Source organism: Cebidichthys violaceus, unplaced genomic scaffold, assembly GCF_023349555.1.
Source record: "Cebidichthys violaceus isolate CVI_PGR_0920_01 unplaced genomic scaffold, fCebVio1.0.p SCAF_26, whole genome shotgun sequence".
In the NCBI taxonomy this organism is placed as follows: Eukaryota; Metazoa; Chordata; class Actinopteri; order Perciformes; family Stichaeidae; genus Cebidichthys; species Cebidichthys violaceus.
This window is the reverse complement of record NW_027176439.1, coordinates 6,985,513-7,007,010: the sequence shown is the minus strand read 5'-3', so window position 1 is coordinate 7,007,010 and position 21,498 is coordinate 6,985,513. Positions and strand designations below refer to the sequence as shown.

At 42.6% G+C, this 21,498-nt stretch overlaps 1 protein-coding gene across 1 annotated transcript in view; it reads left to right on the top strand.

Moving 5' to 3' along the window:
• The window catches only part of arid3c (AT rich interactive domain 3C (BRIGHT-like)), a 70,666-nt gene that overhangs the window by 35,952 nt on the left and 13,216 nt on the right, over positions 1-21,498 (top strand). The window contains exon 3 of the mRNA XM_068720952.1: positions 17,691-17,763. Within this exon, the coding sequence (XP_068577053.1) occupies positions 17,691-17,763 (73 nt within the window). The remainder of the gene's footprint in view (positions 1-17,690; positions 17,764-21,498) is intronic.

Below are 21,498 nucleotides of genomic sequence, written 5' to 3'. Positions count from 1 at the left end.
AGTAAGGCATATTTAGATGACCAAAGAGGTTAACGAGTAACTTTCATGAACTGAAAACAAGCGGTGGAAGGTTTAAAGAGGAAAATGCAGCACAATAAGAACTGAACTGATGGGGCATTAAGGCGACACCTGCAATATCACCTGATTTTTAGGCTCCTTAAAGGCCGATGGCAGATTTGAGTCCTCGGGCCATAAAGCAGGTTAATCTGGTCCTGGGTTTGCTGGGAATCACAGAAAGGGGAGGGGAGGGGATTGAGTGATGGACTAACACATTGTTGGTGTTGGTTTTCTCATTAGTTTTTTAACTAACTAATAAGAGACAAAATGAACACACATCACCTATCATTTATTTAACTGAAATGAACTGAAGCTAATGGTTGAAGTCAGACAGAGAATGTGTGGGGTCCTTTGGAAAATGCCCAAAGCACAGTGGAAAACAACGTTAGCTGGTGAGATTAAACCACTACAAATCAGGGCCAGTTTACAGAGTGCTTCCCCCGTAACCGTGGGACAGCAGCTGATTTAATTCAGCCTCCATTTACACCAAGCTCCGCTCCAGATGGCCACCCAGGTGACCGCCCAGGCCCCGAGGCCCCAGGCCCCACTAAACCAATCCAAAGCACTGGACCTGCAGGCTTTTAATCACACCTGCGTCCGTGTCATTGAAGCGAGGGGTTAATGTTTGAATGGACGAATGGGCCGACCGCAGAGTTCAGCGTGGCCTCGGAGTGCATCAACAGGATGTTGTTAATTAAAAGTAGAGGAGGTAATGTTTTATCACATTTAACCAAGCCTCTACAACAGTTAAACATTACTCAATTAATGGCTCCATGCATGAAGAGACACAAACACTTTCCCAGAATTCTAATTTAGAAAACACACACACACACACACTAGTAATTTAGGAGGTATTTTTATTAAAAAAAGGGAGAAATTGATATTATATTATCTATAATAGATAGATAGATATCTATATCTATACGTACAGAATCATCATGTTGAATTAAGTACAGCAGACTGGAGTTGTGTGAAAAAAACGTTCAGCCTCAATATAATGTTGTCAAAATACGTCCCACAGTGGTTTTATGATTATATAAACACAGCTGTCGAGCTTTGTAGAGAATTCGGTGGATTTCAACATTCATAGACCTTTGTAGGCTGCTAATCTGCCATCACACCACCCTTTCCAAACACAAATGTGTACAACAGGAACAAAGCGTTGCCATGTCACGCTGAATGCTACTGAGTTTATGTTGTAATGAATAACCTCTATGTATGGCCCACACTGCAAAGAACGCCCATCTTATCTTAAGTTCATACGAACACCTACAAAAAGTAATGCACTATCATTTGTATATATTCACAGACTGTATATAAGACGTGGACGTAGCCGTTGTGACGTCACCCATTGGTTTGTGGACTTATGTTTTGAAGCCTCGAGTTCGGCATTTTAGTCTCAACCATTGAGAGGAAGGGACCATGTTTGGACTGTGGGGGAATGACGTATAGACGGCTCTGGTAGTGACCTGTCAGGCACAAGTTAGCCCCGCCCCTAAATCGTCCCCTGCTTTATGGTCTGTTTGACTCTAAATGGAGCATAATGTACTAAATGAACATCATGCTGTATTGAAGAAGACTGTAAACTAGAGATTGAGACCATAAACTCATGTTTACAATGTTTACTGAGGGAATAAATCAAGAGAGAAGTAGAGTCATTTTAGACTAGACTTCTATACAACCAGAGGAGTCGCCCCCTGGTGGACACTAGAGAGGTTACCTCCTGTTTGTGTCCCATGTGAAACCACAAGTCATTTTTGTTCCTTGTGAACAAAGTGACTTTGGGACCACTAACTATTCAGCTGCAGTAATAGCAGGACTAAGTTCCTCAAATGTCCTATCACTGTTCCAGAAACACGTCCTCTGATAGTTACAAAACAATCATGCAACCATTGTGGAATTCATTTAAAGGTTAAGCCTAAGTTTATAAAGATGTTGTTAAAGGTGACTCAGCATGATGGATCTGTCTCAGTATCTACAAGCTATAAGAGTGGATAGCAGACGCCTTAGGTAGACATTGTGACCCATTACAAAACTATTCCGTTGAGCAACATTTCACGGCAGCTTAGTGAGTTCCACGGTGGCGCAACAGCAATGATAGTGACTCATTATCAAACTATAAGAGGACAAATGGTAAAGATTAGCTAAATCAGGAGTGCACTGCGTCTCCAGGTCACATATTAATATACCTCCATCCAGTCTGTCTCGCATTTTTTGTTATTTACAGCCACAAAGTGTGTTCACAACATACAAAGCGACATTCATTTTTTTTTCATACAGAAACTTGAACAACCGGTTGGTTTGACACTCAGATTGCAGCTTTGTGCAGTTTGAGCAGTTTGAGCAGTACACACGTTTGCTGTGTATGCAACTTTTTGTAGTGTAACGTGGCATTAAAAACTGATAGCTGAAGGACTTTTTCATGCTGTGTCTGATTAATGTCAAGTGTTACAGTGCTAAGACCAACATGACAGGTGTGGATGTTCTCACATTAAATGGGGCACAGTCATGAAATGTACAAAGTCAGGTCTCAAGTGTTGACATATAAAATTCTAAATCCTATCAACCCGTTCTCACTTCCAACTTGTCAGTGGCCCACGGCGTCTGATACCAAGGCCTCTAAAGGATCTGTACGAGATGCACCGGGCTTTCAGCTAACTCCAGTGTAAACCCATCTGTGACAACATTAGACAGGCTATAAAGTCCACTTAAGGAGGAAGTTGGGGTGAATGGTTCGGTCAAACATACACAGACTTTCACCAAGGAGACAAAGTCAACAAGCTTCTATCGTTATGTAACTTACGTACCTAACCCACGCCTCGCCCCTAAGTCCTGTAACAAGTTGTCTTAACTTAACCAGGTAGTTTTGTTTTCTAAACCTAACCAGGTAGTTTGGTTGTCTTAACTTAACCAGGTAGTTTTGTTGTCTTAACTTAACCAGGTAGTTTTGGTTGTCTTAACTTAACCAGGTAGTTTTGTTGTCTTAACTTAACCAGGTAGTTTTGGTTGTCTTAACTTAACCAGGTAGTTTGGTTGTCTTAACTTAACCACTTAGTTTGGTTGTCTTAACTTAACCAGGTGGTTTTGGTTGTCTTAACTTAACCAGGTAGTTTTGTTGTCTTAACTTAACCAGGTAGTTTTGGTTGTCTTAACTTAAGCAGGTAGTTTTGTTGTCTTAACTTAACCAGGTAGTTTTGTTGTCTTAACTTAACCAGGTAGTTTTGGTTGTCTTAACTTAAGCAGGTAGTTTTGTTGTCTTAACTTAACCAGGTAGTTTTGGTTGTCTTAACTTAACCAGGTAGTTTTGGTTGTCTTAACTTAAGCAGGTAGTTTTGTTGTCTTAACTTAACCAGGTAGTTTTGGTTGTCTTAACTTAAGCAGGTAGTTTTGGTTGTCTTAACTTAAGCAGGTAGTTTTGTTGTCTTAACTTAAGCAGGTAGTTTTGGTTGTCTTAACTTAACCAGGTAGTTTTGTTGTCTTAACTTAACCAGGAAGTGTTTCATATTCTGTTTTTTTTACTCTGCATGATCAAACCCATACTTCTGTAATAAAAAGTCTCTGAACAAGTCCTGTTTTCTATATTTCATGTCTGCAACACATTCTAAATGTGTCATTTTGCTCTCTTTTTCATGTTGTGGCTGCTGGACTTTGTTCAACCTGTCAGGTAAGCAAATAACGTCCATCTTCCTGTTTTCCACATGTTTTTCCTTTGAGTCTTCACTCAAACGGAAACAACAATCATCTGTGTCTTCCGTAGTCATTCATTAAAGTCCATTTATTCATTATATCAGATTTCATGATACTAGATTAGATTGATTCTCTCAGGGAAACTGGGTCATTACAAAATAAAAGGACACAGTTAAGGACTAACGGCTATGAATACGTTTGGAGTAAGACAAGGTGGGGGGGGACTACGCTTGGTATTATTTGTGTCTAGAGGGGCAGTGCCGTTGTAGCACAGTGGACAGTAAGACTGATAAGAGAACTCTATTATCAGTGGCTATAGTACAGACGGACACCAATGACACCATTGCCCTTCTTTTTACCCAGCGGACTGATAGTTAACAGCAAGAGTACAGAGAATCTGGCGTTCCTGTACAGGAGTTGCACAGTAACACAGCACTAAAAGGCCTCCATGGCATCCCAGAGATGGCAGCAGCAGATCACGTTCCTCTCATCTGTCCTATAAGATGGCCAGCTCTCGGTTTCTCCTGTTACACATGTAATGTTGCGTGATTTTATGTCACAAAAGATTCATGCGCTGACCACATGTTCAGTAACAAAACATGTACAGTATCATTCTAAAAAATGTAAGACGTCATATGTGAACACATCAATGATACAATATTGCACAAGCCAACCCTGTCTCCTACACTACATTCACATACACATACACATAGTGAACTACTGTACATATTCTATATTTATTTTGCAACAAACTTCCCCCCAAAAAAACCCAAATAAAACTCTACTTGATTAAGTTTAGTCAAACATCATGGTTTGATATGTTATGTAAGTTACACAGCTTAACATAATCAGGGTGGGCTTTTGGTTGGAAACGTAGACCAGTCCATATAATGTTGTTTACGTGACTCCCATCACTGCCATGCTCAACACTCACTGTCTACAGAGACGTGAATCAAGTGGTTCTTCATGGTCGAAGTGATGCAGGCTTTAAAGGAATCTCCCGTCCTCCTCATTATTATCATTTGCATAACAAGCACAGAAGTCCATACACTTTATGAAAAGGTTGAGAGTGTAAAGTGTCACATTCACGTTAAAACCTACAGTACATACAGAAGGTAAAGGCGTCTAAACTCTTCCCACGCATGGACATGGTCGGCACACATGCAGCTCTAGATGGAGGGAGGTTGTTCAGACATTTTCACACACAGTTAACTGACCAGTCTGTAGATGTAGATAACATGTTCAGGAGAGAGAGATTGGCATTTATAGCTCATCAGAGGATTGCGCAATAGTAATATAGTCATTATCAAGATTATCATCTGACCTTTGGCTCTTCACTGGTCTCCTAAATATGACTTTGAATTCGATACAAATTGTATTTGTTTTGGTTTATTCAGCTTTAAATGATAATTGAAGCCGATATCATCGGGGCGGTGTTTCGTCGGCTGGACTTTGTGACCGGTGCTGCTCTTTGAATCCTAATAAGTTAGAATTAACATCAGCTAAGGTTTGAATGACCAACTGTATCACATGCCTCTTGTTTAGCCTTTACTTTTTAACTTTGTTTAAGAGTCTTAACCTCTGGCAAAGAATACATAATTGGAGCCCTGAAAAAAAAGCAGGGCTATAAACAACATTAAGCAGCCGCCTGACATTTTAATATCAGATGTCTAACAGCTGCTCGTCTGACATTCATTAACACCTCCGATCGGGGAGCATTCCACCTCCTGCGACAGGTCTATTTTGGAGTGCCGGGAGGAGGACGGGGCTCCGTTGTAACTCTGGAAATAGTTTCAGACAGGAGTCGAGCACCCGCGAATGTCTACAGCAGAAGCAGGAGCTGGAGATAGAAAGACAGAAAGGTTCTAGTGAGCACTGAGGAGTCAATGATTTATTCTAGTAAATGTTGTAACCTTGGAAATGTCACGTCATCCACAGTGCGCTACGGTTCAGTTGTTTGAGGATAGTTTAGTTTAGTTTAGTCCATGAACCAACGGGTGACATCACGGTGTCCACTTCTTATGTGTAGTCTATGAAGGTAACACGAGATCAGGGACTGCTGTGCCACTAAAAAGTGAGTTTATTGAATATAACTCACATCACAACATAGTGTAGTTACGTTAGATTAGTCACATATGACCAATCTGTTCAATAAAGTAAGTCTCAGTACTTATTGGGTGTACTGGACCGAGCAGAGCAACCCTCATTGACATTGTTAGTGTGTGTTAGCATGCTGAAGTTAGCATTTAGCTCTCAGAACCCCTGTGTCTCAATGGGCCTCATGACAAACGTTGATATTTCATGGATGGGCTCCATCTCCATCTCAGCACATTCAAATAGTGTAGGGTCATCATATGTGCCACATATCGTGTGCCACGAATGTATTGGATGAAACTGACTGGCTAGCTAACGTTAGCTAACTGTTAACAAGCTAGCTAACGTTAGCTAACTGTTAACAAGCTAGCTTGACGTTAGCAGCTCTCCTTTGTAAACAGGCCTGACAGTGTGGAGCGCTTGGTGACGTTAGTACTCGTGTGTGTGTGTGTGTGTGTGTGTGTATATATATATATATATATATATATATATATATATATATATATATCAGTTCACACAACCTATACAAGGTCCAGAAAGCTTTTTCATTGGCTGCATATAACAACCATCAAACTAACAAAGAAGACAAGCGACGGGAGTTCTTGTCCTGTTAGTAAGTGCAGTTGACTTACTTTACGTTGGTATTTTACTGAGTTTACGAACCTTTATTTAGGCCAATCATGATGTTTTCCCTAAAGCTAACTTTCTTCCGTTTCATGTCAGCGACGTTGCCTAAATGACGTTACCAGCATTAACCCCGTAGCGTAGATGTCCTTAAAAGAGCCACTTTATATATGCCTTCCCAAGAGATCATATTTTAAGCCCCACCATGACGATTCACTAAACCTAACCGCGCAGTTTGATCTGTTTTTGTTTCAATTCACAGCGTTTTTAAAACTGCGACCGTAGGAAAAAATACCCTTCTCTCGAAAACATGATTGAGAATGCAGTTTAGTTGTATGAGACGGTAACTTGTGACAGACACAGAAAATGAACTCCGACTAAACATCTTTCAGAGAAGATGTAAAGAAAGACATGACAGCTGACTACACTGGTTATCTGTGGACTGCGACCCTGAACAATAAACCAAGATGTTACAATAAAAGAAGTCAAATCAGCCTTTATTTCTGCAGTACCCTTTAGTGCTTTAGTGCTTCACACAATCCAATGCAGCTACTCAAATTGCAAACGGATGAATAAAACAACAATGATGAGTCGATGATCAAATTGTGGATTCAGTAGCAGTCTGCCACTGCTGGCGGTGATGGAGAGGCACCATCAGTGACCTCAGTGTGTCAGCAGATCGTGGAACACGGAGCAGCTTCCAGCCGGCTGCTGTTGTATTGTGTTGGACACACTGCTGCTCATTGACTGTTCATGCTGAGCCTGCAGTTACACTCACCACCACTGTTTGTGGAGGGGGGGGGGGGCTTTCACTGTGGTCTTCTTTATCCCCACCACCTCAATCATTGTATATGTTAGTCATGGTTAACAGTGTTTGTTTCATGGAAATGCAGTGGAAATCTAAAGCTTATTTTGGAAAAAAATAGACTTCCACAGAACGTCTTCAGAACGATGCCAAAAGTATGGCTTTCTCTAAAAAACAAAATATGATCACAAATAACTCAAAATGACTCATTTGTTTATCTCTGTGGAATGTATCTGACGTTTGAACGCGTCAGTGATCCAGTTAGTTTGTGTGAGAAAAAGTGTAGAAACGAAAATAGGTGAATATTTACCGTTTTAAAACCAATACAAACCCATTGTAACCCATGTTACATTGTCAACATGTTGCTCTCTAGTTGCCGGTTGCTTTCACCTTGATGTTTCTTTGACTGATGTTAAGTTTCTGTCAGTGGAATTCAATACTTCCTGCACAGATGTTTCACATTAAAAGTCCTCCAGTAGTTTCCTTTCTCGGTAGGCTTTAAATTTGAAACATCAGCAGGAAGTATTGTGTAACTCTGCCACATCAACACATTTCATCTCTGTTTCCCATATATTATATATTATATTAATGTTTCCACGCATCATGTGATATTCTCTCTCTGCTGTCATTGTGTTCTTTTGGAACTTTCCAGTAAATCACATCCATCGGCCTTCGTCCCATTTTCCCTAATCAATGCAAACATGTCTACAAGAGTAGAAACTTTATTTGCAACATTCATTTCAGTCACTTTCATTCAGGATTTTGTACACAAACTGAGCATCAAAGCACAGCAGTCGTTCCGCTGAAACGCTGCAGCAGGGTCCATTGTGCCGTCTCTACGGGTGGAGCATCTAATCGGCGGCCCTGAGCTGCACAGGACTCGACCCATCAGGCATTATGATGGAGATATTACAGTCAGTGGGTCACCAGGGGGACCGTGTTCTAACTGGGCTAGATGTGAGCAGAGACAGAGGGACAGTAATGGCACACTGGGCTCCGAAGTGGAACAGGAAGCGGCCGGGGTGGCGCTCGGGGATGTGTTAACGAATGTCGCACACCTGTTTTTGGAGCGTCGCCTATTAAATCTAATTGTAAGACAATGCAGGACGTGTGGGGATAACTGGAACAGCAGCCGACACAGAGGAGAGGAAAAGAAGGCCGCCGACGGTTTGAACTGGGAACCTGGGAACGGTGGAATCGGTGTGGCACTGGTCCGGCACTGGTCCCGGTCTGTATCGGAGCAGATTTGCAACAACAACTAATTATCAGGCGAGGCAGCATGCGGCCGGTGACCCTTACAGGAGCCTTGTTTACTGCCCACCTCGTGACTGCAACGTCGCTCTTATTCACAGGCACACGTTTTGGTTTACGTTCACATGCTTCCTGAAAGATGAACGTATAATTTGGCCTTTAGTTTCTCAAGTTAGATGCTCTCTGCTACTGAAGGCGGTGAGGTGACACCGTAGTACATTTAAAATCCGTTCAGCAGCCAACTGTCGCCGTACTGTTCCACGTGTTACTACGAGACTGAACAGTGATCTGTGAGCAGCGCTGGTCTTTACACTCCTCCATAAAGAGCAGGTTCAGAACGCTTCACTTCACCTTCAGGCACAGCGCTCTGCTTCCTGGTTTAAAGGACTGTCTGACTGAACCTCATGTTAGGTGACTGTGGTGACTGATCAGCAGTCATCAGCGCATGGAAGTAATGGAAATATGACACCAGTTTCATGATCAGTTATTGAGGTATTTGTACACTAAACACATTTTAAAAAACTGAAAATTTAAGTTGTTGAATAGCCATAAAAATAATTGTCTTAATAAAATACATTCAAGAAAATTAGCATTTAAACTAAGAATTCTTTGTATGGATGACGTTAATGCACAGAGAATAAACCATTTCTATTTTAACAGGCCAATGACCGCTCCTCTGGCGCCACACACACACACACACACACACACACACACACACACACACACACACACACACACACAGTTTACATTGTTAATGACGTGAGTCATTAACAATGTAAACTGTGTGTGTGTGTGTGTGTGTGTGTGTGTGTGTTTACAATAGAAGAAGACAGAAATTGGGGAAGTGTTTATTGATAATAGAAGTGTTAACCAACGTCAAAGAAAAGTTATTATCGAAGCCGCTGTTAATCTCAGTTATTATCTCAATTTGAAAAAAGCAACTAAACAACTTATTGAGCTACAAGAGGTAGTTTAGTTTGTTTATAACTCAATAATACATTGATTTAATGGTGAGTATGCACCATGCACAACACAAACTGAGTAATAAAGTACTTAAAGGTCCCGCATCGTATATTCATGTCTTTAAAGCAGGTCTTTATACATACTCAAAATACTCAGAATACTCCATCAACAAAGAAATACACACAGCTCGTATCCTTCAAAGGAGCTGTTGTTATGCCACAAATATACACAGTAGGGTGTAGTTGAGTAGTGAAGACGGGGGGGGGGGGGGGGGGACACACATGGATATTCAGACACACAATGAGAAAAGAATGTGTTTTTGAACATTAAAGCAGATAAATGTGTTCTAGCAGAAACCCCCAAAACCAGTATGAACCTGAAAACCAGCTCATGTCTCCTTTAAACTGGGTTTGTGCTCAAGATGATGTCATACAAAACCCTGATGATGCAAGTGTCACCTATTGTCTCAGTCCACATTGTCTCAGTCCACATTGTCCCAGTCCACATTGTATCAGTCCACATTGTCTCAGTCCACATTGTCTCAGTCCACATTGTATCAGTCCACATTGTCTCAGTCCACATTGTCTCAGTCCACATTGTATCAGTCCACATTGTATCAGTCCACATTGTTCCATATTGTTCCATAGTTGTTCATTTTGAACAAACTCTTGTCTTAAGGTGGACTTATTTTGACCGATGAGTGTGGTTTGACTGCACTGTGTGCAGGAACCAGATGCCCTGTTGCATATTAATATTGCAGCGGCAGCATAGATCATAAGGAGGAGGCGGTGAGGATAAAAGGATGGGAGGGACAGCGTGGTGATTAGGTTTCTGAGGTGATTTACCGAGCCTTGTCTCTGCGTCTTTGGCTGGAGGCCATGTTGGCCTTTGAAGTGGTCCAGATGAAGGAGAGCAGAGCTCTGAGACACGTGACAGCTGCTCATCATGGCGGCGGCCATTGTGTCACGGTGCACAAGTGGACCTGTCGGCTCTCTTACCTCCACCTCCGCCTCTGCAGGTGTTCCTCACTCGTCGTGGACCTTCTACTGTGTTTTTTAAGCATTTTCCGGATACAGCTGTCGCCATCTTTGATGTGTACAGTTTACCATGGCGACCAATACCAACGCTGGTCAGTGGCCTGAAGCTCCAGACTCTGGCGCTCAAGGGTCCAGGACGTGTCGGGACGTGGTGCTCCTTTCTGCTCGTGACGTTCATTGTTATTATCAAAGTGAACTTCTAACGTAGCTTCAGTGTTTAGGGTTATCATGAAACTAAACTACCTGATTAGGTTCAGACACAGATCTATGTTTTGGTTCAAGATGAGTGTGCAGTTACATAAAATAAACATAACTAAGGTAACATAAGTCAACAGTGAGCGAACAGTTATTTGACGGGTTGATAGTGAGAATAAGTAATAAGAAGCTTTTCTTTGGTGTATAATCACCTGAAACGTCACCGCGAGATGTCGCCAACTTTTACAACCTCACCTTCAATCCTGCACTCATCTTCCCAAAAGCTCTAGAAGTAATGTGAACCATCCCACATGACGATGACAGAGGTCATGAAGCACATCAGTGGATCACTGGTGAATGAGAACATCCTGCCCATGGCCAGCATCAGTCCTAAACTAAACCAGACACCTCTTTATGAACCATGAGGACCAAACATTAACAGAGCTAACCTGTATTACAATATTTCCAGAACCTTTCCAAGTCTCTAAGCACTTTTCTTATTTCACTGAACCTGACCAAACCAAACCGTAACCATCTAAATGTGTTTCTGGTAGCTGTGATCTTTGACCGGAGGACTCTGACTAAGGATGTCGTCTCAGAGGGAAGATCAGAAAATGGCAATAAAGTCACTTTCTTCATTTCATTTGGAGGATTTATTGTCTTTGCTTTCCTTATAGTATGTACTGCATCTATAAAGGTTCTCTTCAAACTGGCTGAGAAGGTGAGGTCCTGAGACAAAGACCGCATCAGTTACCAGCAGTGCTTGGTACAGTGGAGGAGCCTTGAGAGTCCTCGGTGTTGAAGGCTCTTCTATATCCAATATGGATTTGCTCGGTGGAGACGGACCTCCGGATTAACCCTGTGACGCCTCTGTCTCCGCGTGATGGATGGCGGCAGTAAGGCGGACGGATCGTGGGAGTCCTGTGGGCCGGTTCATCTCATTGTACTAAACCCGCCGCTCTGTCCTTTATGTCGTCCTGAAACACAATTTACTGGGATCTCGTGGGCCGGCCTGCAGCGGTGAAGCTGGTGTCACGTGGAATCCTACCAAAGCTCATCAACAAAACCACCAAACCTGTGCGACATAAACTCGAGCTGGTAGCCATGAGTCCAGTCAGACTGATGCTTCCAAAGGGAGTTTGACATGTGAACACGATGTATTTATTCATATACTTGTGTGTTCTTATGGCATTATGATTAGGACGATGTGGAGTGACGGTACCAGAGCTGTCTGGATCTATGTCCACACGTTTCAAATCTCCACACTCCTGATGTGCAGGTGATGAAGATGAAGAGGAGGTGTGTGACATCACTGTGGTGACTCCTCTGCTCCAGTGAGCTCTGATAGACTCTCATCAGACATCTGTCACTGTGCAAAATAATCCACACATGAATAAAGTGTTCACTGCAGGGACTGTACTCACTAACACTTGTGATGTCTGCACATTGTTATTGAGCACTGGTGACGCTCTGTTCTGCAGTCTTCAACGCTACTTGATGTTGTCTCACAGCTGATGAGAACTTTATCTGTTGTAATTCAGATGTAACACTTCTCTACACAAGCACAGATATCTCTGTTAATGATGACGAGAATACATGAGTAACGTGTGATATGAAACGTGGGAGACATTATTAATCCAGTAATCACATTTCATTCTACGGTCGGTGTTGGTGCACACGGGTCACAGCTTCCATACCGGTGATCACGTCTAGTTTCTTCTTAAGGATCACAGCTTCCATACCGGTGATCACGTCTAGTTTCTCCTTATGGATCACAGCTTCCATACCGGTGATCACGTCTAGTTTCTTCTTAAGGATCACAGCTTCCATACCGGTGATCACGTCTAGTTTCTCCTTATGGATCACAGCTTCCATACCGGTGATCACGTCTAGTTTCTTCTTAAGATCACAGCGGCTGCACTGCGGTGATGAACGAGGCTCCTGCTCTCTTCTAGAGTCCAGTCCTCTCTGAGCTGCACATTCAATTCAACTTTTATTTTTCCTCGGAGTTAATAAACTGTCACACTTTTCTTGCACTATGTCAATGGGTGTCCTCACAAAGAATGAAGTACAGGGATGTGTGTGTGTGTGTGTGTGTGTGTGTGTGTGTGTGTGTGTGTGTGTGTGTGTGTGTGTGTGTGTGTCCTGCTGTGGCCCATGGTAAAATAACACTCAGGGCTGCCGATATGTGGTCAGCCTGTTGCCACTTAATTCTGTAGAGGCACAGAATGCCTCTTCATATTAGCTTCCACATCTTCTGTTATTGCTGCGTGCGTGTGTGTGTGTGTGTGTGTGTGTGTGTGTGTGTGTGTGTGTGTGTGTGTGTGTGTGTGTGTGTGTGTGTGTGTGTGTGAGAGAGACGGAGCGAGGGAAAGGAAAGCAGTGCTGTTACCGGTGGCACTTGGCCAACTGGAAGGTTGCCAGCATGACAAAGCAGCAGCATCACTCTCTGATTCTCTCTCACACACACACACACACACACACACACACACACACACACACACACACACACACACACATGTGCACACCAATAACACACACAGAAAGCAGTCACATAAAAGCCAGCCTGTAGAAATGGGTTTAAGAAGTGATTTAGTATTTCTCACACGCTGGGTGGGCAGCGTCTGCAGAATCCCAGTCTGAACCGACCCGGCTGCAGAGCTAGTTCTCGACTGGACGCGAGCTAACGCAATTACATTGTTTAATCAAAAATGGAGGAATTCAATATTGAGTTCTATTATGCCTCATATTGGTACAGAAACAAGGCAAATCTATGTCTCTAAATGTACAAACAATAATGAAGCTGCCGTATTTACGCCTATATAACGTACTTTTGAGTATTAAAGGAGCGGCTACAATGTTAGCATATCTTAGCAACAATCGATCCGAGCTCCTTTCAGAAAACAAGTATTTTAATCCAACAAAACATGAATTCAGACTTACAAATCGACATCATTACGTAGTTATATCGGCATCACTTTTATCCGTTTATTGCATTTAAATCACAGCAAAATCAGTTTGTTTATGTTCGTACAGCTGTAGTAAACAGCCGACGTGTGGCTTGATAGACACAGATCTTCCATGGAGATAAGCCCCTCCTCCTCTCCAACGCGTCTAGCGCCAATAACGGGAATAAACACAAATGATCAATCAAGGCAACGCCAAAATTGTCTTCTCGTTTGGTGTGAACGCAGTATTAGAATTTAATTTTGCATTTACTTTTTTAAACATACATATTAATGAGCATTGTTGAAGAGAGCTGAACAGTATCTGCTAGCGTGATAACGTCCTGGAGCTGGATCCTCCCAACGGGCAAATACCCGAAATACTCAAGATGACTTGATCACACTTTGGAAACGAGGAATAGACACACACACACACACACACACACACACACACACACACACACACACAGCGTGAGCGTTGTTAGCTTTCAGTGTCTAACTAGTTCATTAGTGTTTGATCAGCGTCATGGTGAGCTGGATGAATGGATCGTCCTGCTCACTAACTCGGATTTAAACTAATTTGTGCACAAAATCTGAGAGAAATAAGTCTCTGGTGAGAAAAAGTTATTTAATTCCAACTTCTGAGAAATGGGAGAAGCATTTGTAGTCGTGACCACAGCAGCGTCCGTCTAGACCAACGGTAGTCAATAAAGTTCAGAGAGGTCCAGCTGGAGAGAACTTCCTCATCCAAAGGTCCAAAACACCAAACAATGTCTGAAACTGTTCTATGATTTATTGAAGTATTGAACCGTTGTATTAACGTCTGTATGTAGTCGACATCTGACTGTCATCAAATAAAGAAAGTTCAATTGAACAATATCTCAACAATATTTATCGTCAGATTTCAAATTGAACTGGATGAATTATAAATAATATGTACTCTAATAATAAATACATGTTCTCTTATTTCAAGTCAAATGTAGGCTGAATTAAAACATGAAATACATGTCAGTAAAAAATAAAGTACTTAAAGCCTCGATATCATATTCCTCTCATCTTTTAATAAGATATATTAGTGAGCAGGGACTTCATGTGTGGTTATTAAACCTCTGGTTTCAGCTCGGTTCTCTGTTAACGTTAGTGTTGGACATGAATTAACGTGTTTGGATTCTGATCATTTTGGGTTCATGGGTTTATTTTCTGTGTCGGTACGTTTGCTCAAAAGAGTTGTGCTTTGTCTGGTAGTGGCGCTTTACTCCATGGTCTCTGAACACATTCTGGTTTTGATCTGTAGGAAGAATGAAGATATACGAGTCTGTTGATTCGTGGTTAAAGACTCTGGTCTCTCTGGTCTCTCTGGTCTCTTAGAGAACACCATGTGTAATAACTTCTCTAACTCACGTACTCGTACACATACAGTAGATGATTCACAGCGCATGTATCTAGTCTTTGTGTTTCCCGGACCGCTGTGTACCTTAACGGCTGGAAGAGCTGTGCCGGTAAAAATAAATGCGCTCTGTTAGAATTTATTAATTATCAACTATCGGTTTTAGGTACGGGTCCGCATACAACGGCGTTTGGGTCTGGAACTGGACCGCGGTCCGCCTATTAGTGACCCCTGGTCTAGACTCTGAGTTGCAGGTTGAGTTCTGGTGAGAGGAGAAACGGCCGTGAGGCATTTCCAAGTTCAATGTCGGCCGACTTCCCTCAGCTGACCCGGTGACTGAGAGCCTCCAGGTTCAGATGAACCCGGTGTCCTGCAGCCTGCCTCAGCCTGTCTGTCTGTTCATTCACTCCACACACTGGGGGGGGGGGGGGCAAAAACAAAGTGGTGTTCAAACAGACAGGAATGCCGCCCGGCACAACTCTCACAACTCCTCTCAACTTGACAAAATGAAGTTGTGCAAGAAACAGTGCTTAGCAGTCTGTTATGGCAGATTACAACAGGATGCAGATTAAACGTCACTGGAGAAGTGCGCTGCAGCACACTCACACACGTGATCTTAACATGATCTCAACGTGATCGTACTGTGATCTTAACGTGATCTGAACGTGATCTTAAGGTGATCTTAAGGTGATCGTACTGTGATCTTAACGTGATCGTACTGTGATCTTAATGTGATCTGAACGTAATCTTAACGTGATCGTACTGTGATCTTAACGTAATCTGAACGTGATCTGAACGTGATCTTAATGTGATCTGAACATGATCTTAACGTGATCGTACTGTGATCTTAACGTGATCGTACTGTGATCTTAAGGTGATCTTAACGTGATCTTAATGTGATCATACTGTGATCTTAACGTGATCTTAACGTGATCGTACTGTGATCTTAACGTGATCTTAACGTGATCTTAAGATGATCTTAATGTGATCGTACTGTGATCTTAACGTGATCGTACTGTGATCGTACTGTGATCTTAACGTGATCTTAACGTGATCGTACTGTGATCTTAACGTGATCTTAACGTGATCTTAAGATGATCTTAATGTGATCGTAATGTGATCGTACTGTGATCTTAACGTGATCGTACTGTGATCGTACTGTGATCTTAACGTGATCTGAACGTGATCTTAACGTGAGATCACTGTCTCAATGGAATCAAGAGGTGCCGTATGTATCGAAGCCAACTATCCACATCTTTTTAGAGAATTAAAGGTTTGAATTTGTAAATTGTTTGAAGATTCACTTTGCCGAGCGTGTTGAAGCGCGTTTGTGTGCACGTTAGCGTGTGCGTCGTCGCCTCTATGAGCACACGCTCATCATTGTCTCTGCATATATGCCTTCGCGCTCCATGGGCCTCACAATTGATCCCGCGGCATTGTCATCCGCTGTGCATTTGTGCACTTAACATTTTTGCAATGGCTTGCTGTTCCTTTACCTTTCGATATTCCCTCCGCCACGGACTGCCTGCAGCGCAGCACTCACAATGCACTCACAACCCCCTCCCCCCCTCCCCCAACACAAACACACACACACACACACACATACACACACCGCCTCCGGAACCCTACCCTTAACAAACCCCCGCCCCCTACGGTTTCCTCCTGAGTGCTGACCTGCTCTGGTCCTTTAATATTGGTGACAGCTAATACACTTCTAAATGATCAGTTATTATCTCCGGGGCCTCGTCCACAGGGCCCCACTGATTCCAAAGGTCATCCCTCTGTCTTCCAGTATTGATTAAGTGGGCCTGTTAACGTGGCTCTGGGCCTTACTGAAAGTGAACATTGCCACTAACATATTTCCATCAGCTGTATCTGGCTGGAGAGGCCCATTTAAAAGCCTCTTTGACACCGCCGCCGCCCGGTGAATAGGGCAGGATGAGGAGCATAATGGGTATGCCAATAAGGGAACCAGTGCTACTAAAATATACAGAGGGCCACAGGCATGACAGACACAATGAGACGTCCTGCTGAGATATTATACGGTCGGTTTGTGTTGTCAGTCGTTATATTTATTCTTCAAATAGAGAAAGGATGACCGTCCAGAAGAGCTCAACACACTGCAGCTTGACTGTAAATGAAGAAAACAACAAATGTAATATTTACAACCACATAGTATAGCAGTCCATAAGAAATATACATCATTGTAATTATGTACCAGAAAAAGGAAAACCAAAATACTACTATAAATAACAAATTAAAATTGTAAGTATAATTGCGTAATAACTGCATCTGCACAGCTTCTTGACGGGGTTAACTATGAGATGCTGATGTGACACACAAAGACAAACCTCTCTAAGGCGCCTCACATGTGAGAAAGCTGTTCATGGCCAAAGAACGTTGTCCTGATGTTGTTCCAGCACCAGTGTGCCGCTGCGTGTCCTTTGTCTGCTGGTCACTGGCTGCTGTGCGATACACTCGCTGGGCTCCAGGTGGCTCTAGACTGTCTGAAGGGAACTCATGGTCCTCGTCTGTGTTGGTCATAATCCTGAATTCAAGGTCAAAGGCCTCCCCGCCTACCGCTGGATGGCCTTTGGTGAAAATGTGTGTTATTTCACTGATTGATTTCTTTCTCTCTTTTTCAGTTGTATGAATTGGATGATGATGAAAAGCGCAAAGAGTTTCTCGATGACCTTTTCAGTTTCATGCAGAAACGGGGTAAGTGGTTCCACTTAAGTACACAAACACGCTTCCTCCCTCACAAAGACCTCTTGATGAGAATGATACCTCTAACATCAATCAGTCAGTTAATAAATGTACACTACATGACACTACAGGCATCCGGACGCCGTCGTACGGCTGCGTATCGGCACTCAATACCTTTGAAGTATCATAAAAAACATCAACACAAAATAGAGAAAACTACTGAATGTATTAAAACTACATTTTACAAGACTACATTTGAACACATCATGGTAACATTTTAATTTAATTCACTGAACAGAGCTTGTAGACGTGTCACACTGTGTTTAAACAGAACCTACGTTCTGATTACAATAAACACGGCAGCATCTGAATGCTTCCCTTCACGTTCTGGGTACCGAGTACTAAGTACTCTCTGGGTGTATCACTTTATTCAACTATTCAATCTTTATATCTCGCTTGGACAAATCATTTATGACGAAAACATTTCTTATCATAGCTATGCTGATGACACCTAAATGTACTTCACCCTCTCACCTCTCTGTTGACTGAATGAACATATGACTGAATGAACATATGACTGAATGAACAGTGGATGTCTCTACATTTTCTTCAGCTGAATAAGGACAAAACAGAAATAATTGTATTTGGGAAAAATTAAGAGAGACTTCCGATTTAAGAGCTTTCAGATTTAAGAGACTTAAGGCACAAAAGGACGTAGTACAAAGGACACCGTTAACAACCTTTGGTGTCTTCATTGATCGCGACCTCAGTTTTAAAAGGCATCTGAAAGCAATAACTCAATCCGCTTTTTAACATTTCAAAAACAAATGTCTCCAAAACTCCAAAACTTTTCTTCTCACAATATGACGAATCGTCTTCTTTCGTTGTATGTGTGTGATGGTGTGTGATGGTGTGTGATGGTGTGTTTTCCCAACATGTTTGTTGTTGTGGAAATAGATCTGTGTTTAGACCGTTCCATAATGTGAGGAAGTTGAATAAAAGTCACTACCAGTCACAATGTCTATTTTAGGATACAGAGCTAAACTAAAGAGAACCAACACAGCTCGCTCTGTGTTGGTTCTCTTTAGTTCTCCTGGACACAATGATTTACAAACGGGTTTGACTTCAGCTGCCCGACCTCCACTTACAATGCAATCAAATAGGAATTAGGGGAAAATTCCTATTTGTTAGGGGAAAAACATATATATATATATATATATATATATATATAATATTAGATAATTAACATTCTAAAAAGATTAATTTCAACATGTAGCTTTTACACTTATACATGTGAAGCTTTTGTTCCAGTATGTTCTGTATGTTTGTTGTAAACAATCATGATTCTTCATCATATTCTAATATTTACACAATATACTGTTAACCATATTGTTTTAACTACATTTCATTGTCAGAGTTAGGTTGTGTGTGTGTGTGTGTGTGTGTGTGTGTGTGTGTGTGTGTGTGTGTGTGTGTGTGTGTGTGTGTGTGTGTCTATACACTTCATGTAGCTGAATGTGTCTCAGTTTAAAGAGAAGCAGATGTTTGATCTTTGACACATTACTGTATGAAGGTAGTGAGTTCTCTGACTATCTGACCACAGTCCAGCTGTGTGCAGTGACAGCCGTCCGAAAGCCCGCGTTGATGAAGTAATGATGTAGTTGGGTGGTCACTTGGGTTTAGAGACGGTATGGATTGTTGTTGGAGCGTTCAATTAGAGATTGATTTTGGACTTAGTGTAGGGAGACATTGTCAGTGCCGAGCAGATCAGCAGCAGCCTATCTCCACCGCTCGCCTCTGACACCTGTGATCAGAGTGGACTGCTCCAAATATCCCGATCAATGATTCTTGAAAACATCACTGTCATTCTGCACTGACAAAGAAATGTCAGCCCGGCTGGCTCGCTCAGCATTGGAAGGTGTCAGAAACGCAGCGCTCCTTTAACATTGTTGATGTATTGGCTGGATGAATCCAGACTACAATAATAGGAGGTCTGGGCTTTCCTCTTGGAGCTGGCTGTCATAGTGTGTCCTGGTCAGCGTTGAGCTTAAGATATAGACGTCAAGTTCTGTTTTTGGTTTTTTGTTCACACTGCACAACCTTTCCTTGCTGTTTGTTCCTACCTTTATAATTCCCTGTATTCTTTTTGGCGAGTTTTTTTTGGGTCTTCAGGATTGTGAGAAGTGAAACCAACAAGTCAAAAGACAAAAGACATTTATCTGGCAAAGCCTTCCAAAATGACACATATGAGGGTTTTCTAGAGGATTGGAGGTGATGGACCTCTTTCCTATAGGCGACTCATCGTTGTTGTTGAGGTGATCCTGATGGACCTCCTCCCTATAGGCGACTCATTGTTGTTGTTGAGGTGATCCTGATGGACCTCCTTCCTATAGGCGACTCATCGTTGTTGTTGAGGTGATCCTGTTGGACCTCCTTCCTATAGGCGACTCATCGTTGTTGTTGAGGTGATCCTGATAGACCTCCTTCCTATAGGCGAGTCATTGTTGTTGTTGAGGTGATCCTGTTGGACCTCCTTCCTATAGGCGACTCATCGTTGTTGTTGAGGTGATCCTGATGCACCTCCTTCCTATAGGCGACTCATCGTTGTTGTTGAGGTGATCCTGTTGGACCTCCTTCCTATAGTCGACTCATCGTTGTTGTTGAGGTGATCCTGTTGGACCTCCTTCCTATAGGCGACTCATCGTTGTTGTTGAGGTGATCCTGATGGACCTCCTTCCTATAGGCGAGTCATCGTTGTTGTTGAGGTGATCCTGATGCACCTCCTTCCTATAGGCGACTCATCGTTGTTGTTGAGGTGATCCTGATGCACCTCCTTCCTATAGGCGACTCATCGTTGTTGTTGAGGTGATCCTGATGCACCTCCTTCCTATAGGCGACTCATCGTTGTTGTTGAGGTGATCCTGTTGGACCTCCTTCCTATAGGCGACTCATCGTTGGTGTTGAGGTGATCCTGTTGGACCTCTTTCCTATAGGCGACTCATCGTTGTTGTTGAGGTGATCCTGTGACATCGTGAGAATCCAGCTGCAGCGCAAGAAAAACTAGACAGTCCTCCAGGCCTGAAAGAGCTGGTCCCAGAGTGACCCTTGAGACGGGATCGCACCAGCCGCGACGCCAAATTGGGTCAGGGGCGTAAAGTGGGGAGGGAAACGGTCCCTTCCCCACTTCCTCCCCGGCGCCCATGCTCGGACCACAGTCACCTTTGAACCCGGCCTTCATTTGGTTCTCAACTAAACAGCGGTCAAGTTTCTTGACTGCATCTTGCACAGTTTTAACGCTGTCATGTTGCCAGTTCTGTCCACAAACAAACAGACAGATGGCAAAGGACTCATTGGTTCCTGTGGTAGTTCCCTACTGTAGATGTATCCAGGACCATATGTTGCCACAGTTATGAGGTGAAAACAATAGCAGCCTCACGCTGTGGTGGCTGCTAATCATCTCATTGGTCACAATCTCGAACATTGAACTGATCGGATCTCCTTTCTGAGCAACCATGTCAGAACACAGCTTGTGTTACTTATCATGATTGATTGATTTATGTTGCTAATTAATTGAAGGTTTTGAACTTAGTATAAGTGTGAGTCTGCATATGAATCCAGAATCTGTTTACATAGATTATCCTTTCCCTGTCTGGCATTGTTGAGGGATGCACCGATCCAATCACTCAGGGTGGTATCGGTACCAATACCGACCTGATTACGAATATCAGGCCCGACTTGATCTTTCAA